Below are 12,496 nucleotides of genomic sequence, written 5' to 3'. Positions count from 1 at the left end.
CTCACAGAACCTTCAAAGCACTACCTTATGTCTAGACTCTTAGGATTTAGCATAAAGAGGTTTTAGATGTCCTTTTTAAAATGACTCCACACTGTAAATGAGAGATAGGCGCTGGTGTATCTGCTTAGAGGGGCTCTGCACGCTAAATCTTTAGTACAATAAAATTCTGTTCACCGATAATTCACTGATTTCCAACTGCAATTTTGAAATTTGATTGATGAAAAATACAATATCACAGATCCAGTAACATGCCTTTGTAAAATCTGCAAAAAGTTAAATTGTTTACAGTAAATTCAACACAAAGTACAACATGTAGGGGAGGGTAGGGTCAGGTGCACTGTCTTTTTAGCAAGTTAGAAAGAAACTATGCCGATGTCATTCACCATGCTCACTCTCAGCCATACCTTCAACCTCAAAGTGGAGACCTCCTAAATATTCCTCAGTGTAACAACAGTAAGACATTCAAGAGGTAAAGAAGGCATTGATGAGTTCAGAGTGTAATATTTTACTGCGCATTCAAAAACAATGTTGCCAAAAGCATCAAAAAACAAAAGTACACAATAATATTAATATCAACACAATACGATTGTTGTGTAATGAAGATATATGTACAGTATTACAATTACATTTGAACAAACGCATGTATGTGTATCTAGGTCATTCACTGTCAGATTGTGGCATGTTGATACACACAAGATATGCCTCAAATTCTCCTCATGGGACCATTTTCAATTTTGAGAAGTCATTAAGCTCTTTCAAAATCTGGGATTACAGAGTTGAATTTGTCAAAGTAATCGTTCCTCATTTCATTTAATGTGTTACAATTTAGGAGGAAGTGCCTCTCTGTCTCAGTCTCCCCAACAGTGACCACACACTGTTTTACTTTGGTTGCCATGATTGTGTGTGTGTGTCTTCCAGTTTGTGGTCTGAGCCTGTACTTGATCTCTGACAGTAGAGAGATTTTCTGCCAATCCAAGGTCTCTCTTTAGGGACAGACAACATTCTAATCTAGAGTTGTCTTTACATTGTGTTATAGTTAGTTTGACTCTCATTGGTGTTTGGAGAGCAGTGTTTAAGTGATCACAGTGTGTCTGAGAGGGGGCAGTTAGCCTCAGCACCGACTGACGTTCTTTTTCTTCTTACACATCTGCATCAACTTTAACTACGATCATTCATAGTCAGTTTCTCTTCAGCAGTATTATTTTCCTCCATGACGTTAGAAGCATCCGTTTCACTTCCTGTATGTAATAACAAACACAAAATCCAGTTGATTGCGCACAGATGCAAGGTTATTAAGGCACTGTTATTGGAACGGCATGTCCTCGTCCTCACAAGACTCCTGCTGGTTTGGCTTTGAAAGTGGGGCGGCTGGGTTTTGGTATAGAAACATGTAAGAGTCACACAGCAGCCTGCGCACTAGCTCAGATGCCTGGGAGGGGTTGGAACAAGCCAGCTCCTCCTCCGGCTGGGACAGGAAGTCACCCAACTCCGGACAAGCTCGGATCACAGGAATGTTGTAGCCGCGTTGATCGTCACCTGTCAGAACGAGTAGCCTTAAGATTAGATCAGTTTAACAAGAGATAAAGACCAGTCGTAGACGTCAGAGTGTGGCTTTATCCAACACTGTCGAAGCTGCCTTATCAGCAAATAAGGCAAGTCATGGTAAACCACTTTGTAAGAAAAACAAAACAAGGCAGAGTTTGCACGAACATCAGAATAAAACGATTTGTTGATTCTATAATGCCACTAATGGAAGGAAAAAGATTTCTTACTTAAGCCAAGAAACAACCTATTAATTTAAATAAATAAAACAAGCTGAAATCTATCTTACCGCATCTGTCTGCCATGCTGTCGAAGAAGAGCCAGGAGTGAGGATCAGGGCCGAATTTGACGAAGGACACATAGTGGCTGGTTTGAATGCAGAGCACAGCAAACAGCTGCATCATGTGCCTGGGCACAGGAGAACCAGAGGCCGCATCTGCTGGTACTGCCAGAGCTTTGGCAGAGTGACCCTGCCGGGAGGGATGGGTGTGCACCTGAAAGAACAATAAGTAGAGAGTTTAACATGTTTCCAGGTTTGGTCAGCGAGATACTGGACATCTAAAATGGCTGTCTGGGCGTACCTGTGTGTTGCAGGTAGAGCAGTACTGTTTTATTCTCCCTGGCTGCAGTTTGCGATCTGGTAGACACTGAAGACACTCGTACTCTGCCAACTGCCCACAGACGAAGCATTCCCTTGGAGCTGTTGGGAAAAGTAATTAATTAATTATAAAAAAATAATTCATATGCTACAGAATTTAAATCAATGCAGACTAGCTCCGTTTCTTACAGTTGTATAGGAGATCTGTGACGTCAAGCTCGGTGGAGGGAATTATGTGAGAGAACATCTTATACTTGTTTCCAAACCTCGGCATCTGAACCATTAGACAGGACGGCATCTGAGACACAAATAGTAAAAGGCAATTACATTAATGTACAGAAGAAAACTTGATAAACCACAAAAGGCTTATTTTCCTTATAACAGGAGCAAACGCTCACCTCTTCAAACTTGAGGTCCCCAGACAGGCAGGACGTGTCCAGCAGCTGTTGGACAGTGGGCATCTGTCCCATCTGTTCTTTCTCCAGAAAGATCTGGAAGGTGTAGGCACCCTGGCATGTTTCTGGTCCCGATCTAAAAAAGGAAAAACTGAATTTCAGTAACTTTACGCAGTCACACAGGATATTTAATACTGGGCAGTTTAAGATCCTACCTGAGCTTGAGCAGCGGCTCCATGCAAAGCACCTTCTGAAAGAGGACTGTGATGAACTCCTCTGGGTCTGCAGTAAAGCAGAGCAATCAAAAACATATATAACTTTAACAGTGGGTTTCATTATGTAATGTTGCAATGACTAAAAGACACATTGTTGGAATATCATTTCTAACAATGCATGTTGCAAGATACGAGCGTGTACCTTTCTCCTCTGTTCGGAAGGTGTCGCAGCCAAGCTCTTTACGGAAATTCATCACATTCACTGCAGGCACGAACCCGTGTCTGCAATAAATACATCAGCTATCAGTAAGCAAACACAAGTACACACCGACACAATCAGGAGCAAACACGGAGACATGTCCTATGTTTGAGAAAGCTTTAAGCACATGCACTTCTTTGTGTTTACCAGTGGATTAAGACTACCCGTATCATTAAGACAGAGAGTACTTGTTTACCATCTGATATTATGTAAGATGTCATTATGTTCCTTGTATTGCAGACTAGATGATAATGCAAGGCTTTTAGAGAAACAAAGTCTTGAAGACAGCGTTTATATACCTGCGCAAACGGTTGACTATTTTTCTTAGAGTGCAGGTTATGGGTTTCTCCGTGTCAGCAGGTTTTCTGCAGATGTTGTCCAGGGTCACGGATGAGCCGAACAAACTGAAGACAGAAAACCACATTGTTTTATCAACTCGCCACTTATCTGAATACAGTTCACCGTGCTCATTGAGTTGTACATGTTCTCATAATAAAACTGCTCGAGATAACGAGAGACTAAATTAAATCCGAGCTGCGTTTGCACCAGTGTGCTTCTTGAGAATCATTTGTCCTGAGAGGCATTGAACTGGTTTTACCTGAAGAGCGTTGCATCGAGGTAACAGGAGTTGATGTGACCCTGAATCCCTTTCATTCGTCCCACTAACAAAGACAAGGCCTCGGATTCAGGAATAGGAGGTACATCCTCCTCTGGGTCCTCAAATGGAGGAACTGAAAACAACAAACAAGCATACAATAACAGATCTCAAAATGGCATTTGAACACAAACCTCAGCATTTTACTCATAGCTTTAGATTACCGGGCTTAAACAATCACACAGGTCTCTGTGAATAGTGATTAACCTGCTTTTCCAAAGCAGGAAGTTCACTGATAAAAACACTGCCACAAACTGTGCATTGTTTCAGGAGCATGGGACTCAATTTCTCTTCAGAAGGGTGTGAAAAGAAGTCAGACGTTTAAACTTATGTTCAACCCGAGTGACATTACAACCTGGATTCTGTGAGGATGTGTGAATCATAAATGACACGTAATGAGAGGAATGACAAACGCCTCTCCCTCAAGCTTTATGCACTAACTTTACACAATACTGGCTCCCTGATCAAAAGTTAAGAGTTTGCAAATTGTCTTGTATAACACAACTAAAAATGTAAAATGTAATATCAGTATGCATGTCCCACCATACTGGGAGAAGTGTCTAACCTGGAGGTGCGTCTGCGGGGTTGAGGTTCTCCGTCCCTGTAGACGAGCAGACGAACCTGCCATCGGGGCTGCACTTTGCGACGGGAACAAACAAAGCTCTGCCCATTTTGCAGGTGAAATACCTCTGGCCTCCGTGCTTCCCATCAGAGCAGCCGTTCACGTCATAGTCCTGAAACAATGAAAAAAAATTTAAAAAATAAAAAAAATCAGGGAGATGCTGAAAGAAAAACACAACTCTGCAACATTTTAAGTCACTCACCAATTCAATCCCAGCCCATTTGTTGGTCTTCCCTTCTGGCACCCCCAACCACTGGATGACCCCGTACACTGTGACACCCGAGTTGGACACCACCTCCACCATGGAGCCCACCTCCAGAGACACATGAGACGTGCTCGAAGGTTGGCTCTGAATGACACCCTGCTCCGTGCGGTTCTCCCTGACGTGTCGTGCATGAGATCCTATATTCGGCATGGAATTGATGCGCGTCACCCCTTTTCTGTTTAAACCTGTGGAGAGGTACGGAAGCCGAACGGTTAGAAATAACGAGACGTCGTTTTTTTTTTAGACTCGTCACATGCTGCCTCATCAGATTGACCTCAGGCTAACACCGCACAGGTCTACTACATACGAGGTATGCAGACAGCTGAGAGTTCACTATGTGCCAAACCTCCAGACCATGTGATGAATCTGCGGTTTCACATATCACAGCAACAGGACCAGTTATTCCAGTTGTGTACTGGTACCGCTTCTTTTGCACCCCCTGTGGAGTCACATGCTTCCTGGATATCTTTCAATAGAAGGATTTAATTATCTGAATGGAGCAATTTAAAAAAAAAAAAAGAAAAAAAAAAGAAAAGGGTTCGATTCATTATCCTAAACCAAAGGGATATATTTTGATCTTGTGGGGAAGAAGTGGCAAATGTTGACGTTGAAGGAGTCAGGGAAGCTGCGACTTTCTCCACTTTACTTACCCTCACATTGGCCGTCTTTCCATTGCAGACCATTGGGAACGGCGTAAGATGGGACCACCTGGACGATGTCTGCTGCACTGAACAGGGGAAGGGGTGCAGGTTTCTTAGATGACAGATTGTGATCACTGTCCTATAGAGGAGAGACAAAGAAAAACAGAAACTCAACACTCTTGTGTATTGAACACAGATAAACACTCAACAAAATCAGACGAACAACTTCACCCACCACAAACTCCACTTCAAAGCCGAGCATGTGCAGGTCGTCTTTGTTCTCCTTCCTCCCAATTTCCATCAGGTTCTTCATCAGCCCCGGCAGGTGTCCCCTCTTGTGCTTCACCACCACCAGGTCGTCCTGAGACAGCTCGCAGATCGCCGAGAACAGCTGCGGGTTGCACAGCAGCTCCAGGCGTTTGCTCGCGGGGGAAACGAAGAGCAGCAGCTGCGCCTGGTGTCGGGTCAGAGGGTACGTGTCCTCCCTCCTCACACCTCCGCTCTTGGGGCTCCCCGCGGTGCCGCCTCCGCCGCCGCCGTACAGCAGCCCCGTCAGCTCTCCGCGCTGCAGCTCCGCCTCCACGCGGCCGATGCATCCTCGACAGAAGCCTTTCCTCGACTTCCCGCGTATCACGATGAAAAACTTCTCCTTCAGAACAACGGCTTTGGGCTCCATGTTTCCACTACAGTGTAGTCTGTTAAACGGCTTTGAAGCAGGTAAATGGGCTTTACAGAAGCCGTTAAGCTGTAGGAATACAACAGCGGCACATTAGTATACATCTATCTAATGGCTCATAGCGACACTTTAAAAAGCTTACGAAGTGGGGAGAAACTTTATTACAGACGAATTAAAACTGTTAAACAGTTTTAAACTGTTAAAACGATTAAAACTGTTAAACAGTAGGCTACTCACGATTAATTTAGCAGTTCGCCTACAATTGTAATAAGTATATACTTATATACTTATAAGTATATACTTATTACAATATGATTAATACAATTCAAACACGTCCCTCTAAGAGCGAGCTTGAATATGGAAACTTAGATGCACGATAAAAATTTAAGTTAAACCAACTTGCTCTGCAACGTTGCACATTTCTAATCATCATTAGAGAGTCATTAGAGAGTCAGTTTAGCCTTTGGGAAAGTACAAACCGCTGGCTTACTTACCGTTTTTATTTGTCGAGGGAAATTACTCCGCGAAGCATGAATTAATTGCCAACAAAAGCAGGTGAGAGCATCTCTTCCTCTTGCTTTGTTGATGAAAGTAGATGAAATAACCTGCGGGCGCTTAAGTACTGACCTGCATCTGACAGACAACGCCCACTTGGCAGCTCCCAACTTCTCCGCCCTGAAAATCTCGCAACGAGATGCATGACTAAATTAGATAAGAAAAAGGGATGATATTGTTGACTATATGTTTGAACTAAGAGTGGCTGCTAATTTCACATACAACTGCCCATCCGTATGACCGCTGGGGACAGTTATCGCACAGATAGCCTCCAGTAAACTCAAACGGTGTGCAGCAAGTGGTCAGAGGAACCTGAAAGGGAAATGCATATAGCTCTCAGTTATAGCATTGATTTACTGAGACTGTCGTGAAGCATTTTGAGATCTCATGACCTTTGACTCGTCTTCTAGTGCTTTCTGACATAAACTGCACAGTTTATGATCTGACATAAGCCTAAATTTATCAGCTTAATTTATCAGAATAAACTTGTATGACAAGTCTTGATTTTCATTGTCATTTTTAAAAAAAACACATTGGAGGCCACAGATTCTATAAGATGCGTTGGAATATTACAAAGAAACAGAGTCAACAGATAAGAAAAAATGTCTACAGTAAACGATTGATTGAAAGCAACGTTTAGAGTGACATACGTTTGTCTGCGTGCAGGCTTAACACATGACATAGCTGCACGTCCTACACGGCAACACAAATGGTATGGTGGACAGACAGTATCTTGAAGGCACATCAGCTTTGCATAACAGCCCTAATTTTCAGCATGCATGCGTGGCCATGTGACCTCAACCTGCATAAAACCTTCGCCTGTTATCCAGCATTCGCAAATCCATCACGACACATCAGCTTGGAGCTCAAGTATGATGGCGATATTCCTTTAATCGGTTTTGAAGACATTTCTTATGGATAGACAAATTTGCCCTAATAGAAAGTACATGTTGGATGACTGCCCTCTGCTGGCTGGGGATCACAATAACATGAGAGTATCAAGCACAGAACAACTATAAACTTACATCATGCAGTGGAACATTAGCTCATCCAGATGCTACCATAACATGCTCTTGGAAGATTTTTCACAATAAAAAGTTCATGAGAACTGTAACAAAAGATCAGATAATTGAGGCGTTATGGCAGTAATGATGTCTTTGTTCCTCAGGATCCCCTGGACAACAGAGTTCGTCTTCACTCTCGTTACTGTGCGGCCCTTTTCAAACCGCACCCTCTCCTCTGGAAACTCAGCTGATGATGAAGAGTTAGGAAAGTAGGAAATTACTATGAAAAAAATGATGTCAATAAGGGAAAAGGTCAACTTACGGTCAACAAGACGTCTGTTTGGCTGACGATTAGGGAGGAGTCCTTTTGGGGAGAGGCTTTCATTTTTCTCTTTGTGGAAGGACAGTGCACTGATCAACACCTAAAGCACACAGAAAGTCAAAATTTGTAAATGTTTTAAAAATCATAACTTCTTCCATTAAATCAGAATCCAAACCTTTATGATGTAAAGTGGTCAAACCTGGGTGATCACACTCAGACCCTGTTGTCCACCTGAACCGCTTAGTGCCATGTAGATCCCACATTTATGCTGCGCTGGCACCACTATTGTGGGCATGAGAGATGTTTGGGGCCTCTTTCCCGGCTGGACTCTGTTATTCTATAGCACAAATGGATAACAGTGAGCCTTACCTAAAAGAAAAATACTTTGTGAAATGGTGCGATTTCTAATGGTACCTGATTGGTTAAGCGTCGCCCTGAGGTTTTGATTGGCCAGGAGAAGTCAAGGATGAGGCTGTTGAGAATGACACCCGACCCAGTCATGATTCTGCTCCCGAATGGCGTGCTCAAGGAACTGAGATCATACAGACAAAAAAGATAAGATAAAAGAATGTCAGTGCACCCAGCAGCACATTCCACACATATCCTGTAGATCTCACACCTTCACCTCGCAATTGACACGATGAGTCCATCTGGCCCCACGACTACTACTTGCCCAGCCATCGGCTCTGTCCGTAAGGAGTGGTACTCAGGTGGAGAGGTATGGGAGGAATTGATCCTCTGGCGAAGCATTTCAGCTTGACTCATACTTTGGCAAGAGCAGAGAGAAAATGATACCTGTCGTACTATATGTTAGGGTTAATGTTCCTACTTTCTCACATTTCATAGACAAAAGAATCAGGAAAAAAGTCTGATTAATCAATAATGAAAATAAATCTTTATTTGCCGCACTATTTGCAAGTGTGACTCCTATATGTAGTTCACCTCAGCATGTCAGAGAGCCGCTCAGTCACTGAAGAGTTAGAGGAAGGGTCACCCAAACCACTGGCTATAGCCAAAGCTCCTTTCAGAGCCTTAATAGGGAGAAATAAACAATTCCTATGTAGGAGATCTACCATTTCAGCCAGGCCGCAATTGTGAAAAACATGCAAGGTTTGCATTCCAGTACCTCGGCAATCCAGTGTTGCGTTTGATTTCCTGTGTTATTGTTCCCATTGAGCTGGAGGCCCTCCAAAAGGTTGAGCGCCGATATCAACGCTGCACCAGTAGAGGGGGGAGGAGGAACTTGGATAATAAATTCTAAGACAAGATTAACAAAATATAGATGAAGGTATTAAGAATGCATACATGTTTATGCAGTCTATTGTTGAAGAAAGTCTGGTCTTTACCATTGTACAGGCCTTCCACTGGCTGCTCTACTTGTACACTGTAGTTACTGATGTCTTCTCTGCTCAGGACTCCTCCATTTCTTCGCACCTTTGAATGAAAACACAGCATCACTGACACTGGAATAATAGCAGTCGCTAAAAGATTAAAAGCAAATTTCACTCCAACTTTGCCCACAAAACAGGAACCTATTTGATGTCTGGACGTCTTTCACCTCATCCTCCAGCTCTCGTGAGAAGTTCCCATCATAGAAGTTTGGCAGACCAGCCTCGAGGACTCCAGCCAGACTGGACGACCTCAGAAACGAACCAGGAATCAGAGCTCGGCCACCTGGCATGAACGTGTCCCTGAAACGTTGCGACAGCCGCTCACCTTTTACCTTTAAAATGGCCTCAGCTGTAGAATTACACAAATGAGTCACATGCTGGTGTTTTCGTTTCTCAGAACACACCACTACGTTATATTGCGAGTAATGTGGTTAAGTGAGGAAATGTAAAGAGGGATGGTTTGACTCACCAAGACTGAGAGATACATTGAAACCTTCTTTGGCAACAGCTGCGGCTCTGGTGACCACATCCTCCCATGATAGCCTGCAGTGATTTTGTGGTAAGATATCCGATTTAAGGATGAAAGCTAAACACAAACTCATTTTCACTCTGTCTCAACTCTTTTACCTCCCATACAAGCTGTGAGCATGTTGTAACCCCCTGAGCAGACCTGGCACACCCACTTGCAGACCTGCCTAAAAGGATGAAATAAATTATACATGTTAAATAAAGTGATCGATCCCCCCCACACACACACCTCTACATTACCTTTAGTTCAGAAACACTTTGCAGCATCTCCTCTTTAAGTGCTGTCGGTGCAGTTCCCTGAAAATTAATCACCCTGGTTTCATTCCTTTGGATGTCATGAACCAGCATCAGCCCACCTCTACAGAAAGAGAATGAGCAAAGGATGAATTTGAGACCAGAAGCGTCCATGTGTATTTCACACTGAGCGTATCAGCATTAAGTCAGTCACGTACCCACCAACACCTGACACATGTGGATGCACAACACCCAAACACAGGGTGGCAGTGATGGCTGCATCCACACTGGATCCACGATCACGAAGGACCGTCTGGCCGAGTGCAGTGCAGCGCTCGCGATCCGAAACCACCACACCTTTCACAAACACCTGAGAAGTAAACTGTCATGAGGATAAATAATGCAATTGTGGTAATAGTTACATGTTATATTACACTACATACCAAGCTTACACCCAGATAAATATGCAGGATCAAAGCAAAGGTGACTCCAATGGCAAAGGTGATAGATACAGCATAGACGCAAATGGCTGTGTCCTGACTGGAGCGGTCCTTGTCTGTCTCTTTGAGGTCGGACAGGCTACAGTCCAACACATTTGGGCTACCAGAGGCCAGCTGTTTCAGAGGGACGTCCTTTGGGAGATGGCTGAGGTCTGTGGCAGCAGCAACGAAACAATATTCAAACCTTTACCACAGTAGAAATATTTTGGGTTTGCAAGCCATTTAATAATTTCAGCCCAGGTGCTCAATCCCTGCATGTTTTCTCCCTTGACATCTAATCAGGTGATTTACACACAGTGCTGCAAATTAGCATCATGCCAGGTGTAAGTCAGTGGGAGAGTAATACAGCAGCATGTTGTGTGCCGATAGCTAGGATTGTAAACCATTTCTGCTACATTTATACCCTCTCACCATTTTTATTCAAGTCACAGGTGAAGTCACTTGAGCCATCAGCCAATTCCGATGAACCAGCAAAACTATTGTAACTGAATATTAACTGCTTGTTAAGTTTTGTTTCAGGAGAAACTTCCATTTTCATTGTACTCACACACAGACTAAGTCAATTCACGAACACAGTTCTTCACAGGCCTCCTGATTGTAAAAGTCCATAAACTGCACCCCTCCCTTAGCTAACCATGTAATCAAACACAGCAGGTGCAATTACCCCCCAACCAATGAGATCTCAACATTTGCATCCGTCAAATTGTCAGCAGTTCACTGCCATTTGGACATTTGAAAATTTGACAAAAATAAAATAAAAGCACAAGCTGCAAAGTCAACATTTTTATTGCCGTATAAAAAAAGATTTTCACCAATTACACAAAGCTAAATAAATGCACATCGATACGCAAAGAAAATGTCCAAAATGCTAGAAGATACATTTTGCAAAGGATGCACTCATCCACATGCACACAAACATGAAAACATAGTGCATCTCATTTCATGAGGTGAACATCTTCATTTCAACATTCTTATACAGTACGAGTATATATTTATATATAATGTCGCTGCCTGTTGTCATGTTGTTGTGATGGGTTACATCTAGATCAGATGTATAGCTTAAATGTGCACAAGACAAAAATGTGTGTGTATTGGAGTGTGAAGTGCAATGCGTCTTAATTATTTCACGCTTAACATTTGCAGTTTTACAACCAGAGCCTCAGTGGCTGAGGTTGCGATGTCCTGGCTGCTGGAGGTGGAAGGAGTGATGCTGGACTCCTTGGCGAACGCGGTTTTGGCGCTGAATGGCGTTACGAGACATGTGGTGTGGGTCTGTCCAGGTTTTAGCCTTCTGGATGCAGGTTAACTGTGTCACTTCTAACACAGCTTTCGGCTGAGAAACAGAGCCTGTGATGGCTTGACTGCTGCTGCTGCTGCTGCTTCGAACTGTGGGCTCTGGATCTAAAACACTGGAGAGAAACACAAGCAAGTGTGTGAGTCTACATTACATTACATTACATTACAGTCATTTAGCAGATGCTTTTATCCAAAGCAACTTACAATTCAGATTCTATCACATTTCTACACCGTAGGCACAGCTACGGGAGCAATTTTTGGGGTTAAGTGTCTAACAACCTGAACAAGTTGGTGCTCGCCAATATGCATTTAAAAGGAATTGGAATAAAGCTGTGTGTTCATTTCCCCCTTAAAGATAATATAGTAATGATTTCTTGAAAGGATTCCTCGTGTTCCCTCACCTGATGTCACTTTGCACGTTTGCAACAGTCTCTCCTTGGAGAGCAGGGTTTGATGACTGGGTGTCCGTCAGCTCTGCACCCTGGTTCTCTGCTGAACCTGCTTCTGTGGAGACCACGACCAAAACAAATAACAGGGGAAACATTGAGGGGAAAAAAAGAATCCTCCAACATTACATATGAATGTTAAGAAATATCTCTTTAATTGTCATTATTAGCTTAAAAAGGTCCTCATCATGCACAGCAATATGTTCATGTGGGATGATTCGGCATATAATACCAGTTTATGATTCATGAAAATCAATACATCCTTGCTATTATTGTAATGATTTCAACCATACTGCAGATGCCCTACTTTGTCCAGAAGAAACACTGCATAGTGATTATATATATATATATA

General features: G+C 43.0%; 2 protein-coding genes across 7 annotated transcripts in view; both read right to left on the bottom strand.

Annotated features, from left to right (window-relative positions):
• Positions 1–489: 489 nt before the first annotated feature.
• Positions 490–6,444, bottom strand: cyld2 (cylindromatosis (turban tumor syndrome) 2). Its single transcript, XM_031850088.1, has 14 exons — positions 6,363–6,444; positions 5,428–5,937; positions 5,202–5,331; positions 4,489–4,736; positions 4,230–4,398; positions 3,608–3,740; positions 3,309–3,413; positions 2,953–3,032; positions 2,751–2,817; positions 2,539–2,671; positions 2,330–2,438; positions 2,124–2,242; positions 1,832–2,036; positions 490–1,536 (listed from the first exon to the last, which is right to left on the bottom strand). Exons 2-14 carry the CDS (start codon positions 5,866–5,868, stop codon positions 1,304–1,306), a joined length of 2,172 nt encoding a protein of 723 aa, XP_031705948.1. The 5' UTR covers positions 5,869–5,937; positions 6,363–6,444; the 3' UTR covers positions 490–1,303.
• An 861-nt stretch (positions 6,445–7,305) lies between these two features.
• LOC116384141 (glutathione hydrolase 7-like) overlaps positions 7,306–12,496 on the bottom strand; it is a 6,791-nt gene continuing 1,600 nt past the window's right edge. For 4 of the 6 annotated variants that reach the window (XM_031848567.1, XM_031848557.1, XM_031848585.1 and 1 more), the window contains exons 3-18: positions 12,100–12,202; positions 10,814–11,811; positions 10,346–10,554; positions 10,121–10,272; positions 9,909–10,026; positions 9,768–9,835; positions 9,610–9,683; positions 9,308–9,489; positions 9,096–9,183; positions 8,876–9,006; positions 8,692–8,780; positions 8,375–8,515; positions 8,164–8,281; positions 7,949–8,086; positions 7,750–7,849; positions 7,306–7,674 (exon numbers count right to left, since the gene is read on the bottom strand). In XM_031848567.1, coding sequence (XP_031704427.1) covers positions 7,523–7,674; positions 7,750–7,849; positions 7,949–8,086; positions 8,164–8,281; positions 8,375–8,515; positions 8,692–8,780; positions 8,876–9,006; positions 9,096–9,183; positions 9,308–9,489; positions 9,610–9,683; positions 9,768–9,835; positions 9,909–10,026; positions 10,121–10,272; positions 10,346–10,554; positions 10,814–10,940 — 1,887 coding nt within the window. In that variant the 5' untranslated portion in view covers positions 10,941–11,811; positions 12,100–12,202 and the 3' untranslated portion in view covers positions 7,306–7,522. The remainder of the gene's footprint in view (positions 7,675–7,749; positions 7,850–7,948; positions 8,087–8,163; positions 8,282–8,374; positions 8,516–8,691; positions 8,781–8,875; positions 9,007–9,095; positions 9,184–9,307; positions 9,490–9,609; positions 9,684–9,767; positions 9,836–9,908; positions 10,027–10,120; positions 10,273–10,345; positions 10,555–10,813; positions 11,812–12,099; positions 12,203–12,496) is intronic. The other 2 variants (XM_031848603.1, XM_031848594.1) reach the window with 2 other exon arrangements.

Source organism: Anarrhichthys ocellatus, unplaced genomic scaffold (assembly GCF_004355925.1).
Source record: "Anarrhichthys ocellatus isolate YVR2014 unplaced genomic scaffold, GSC_Weel_1.0 scaffold1, whole genome shotgun sequence".
NCBI classification, from domain to species: Eukaryota; Metazoa; Chordata; class Actinopteri; order Perciformes; family Anarhichadidae; genus Anarrhichthys; species Anarrhichthys ocellatus.
This window is presented reverse-complemented; position numbering and strand designations above follow the sequence as displayed.

Excerpts from the sequence above, each read along its gene's own strand:
- cyld2 (XM_031850088.1), bottom strand. The coding sequence starts at position 5,868 with ATGGAGCCCAAAGCCGTTGTTCTGAAGGAGAAGTTTTTCATCGTGATA. Across the intron at positions 5,332-5,427 it reads GCTTTGAAGTGGAGTTTGTG|GACAGTGATCACAATCTGTC; the intron begins GTGGGTGAAGTT and ends TCTCCTCTATAG. Across the intron at positions 2,037-2,123 it reads GCTCTACCTGCAACACACAG|GTGCACACCCATCCCTCCCG; the intron begins GTACGCCCAGAC and ends TTGTTCTTTCAG.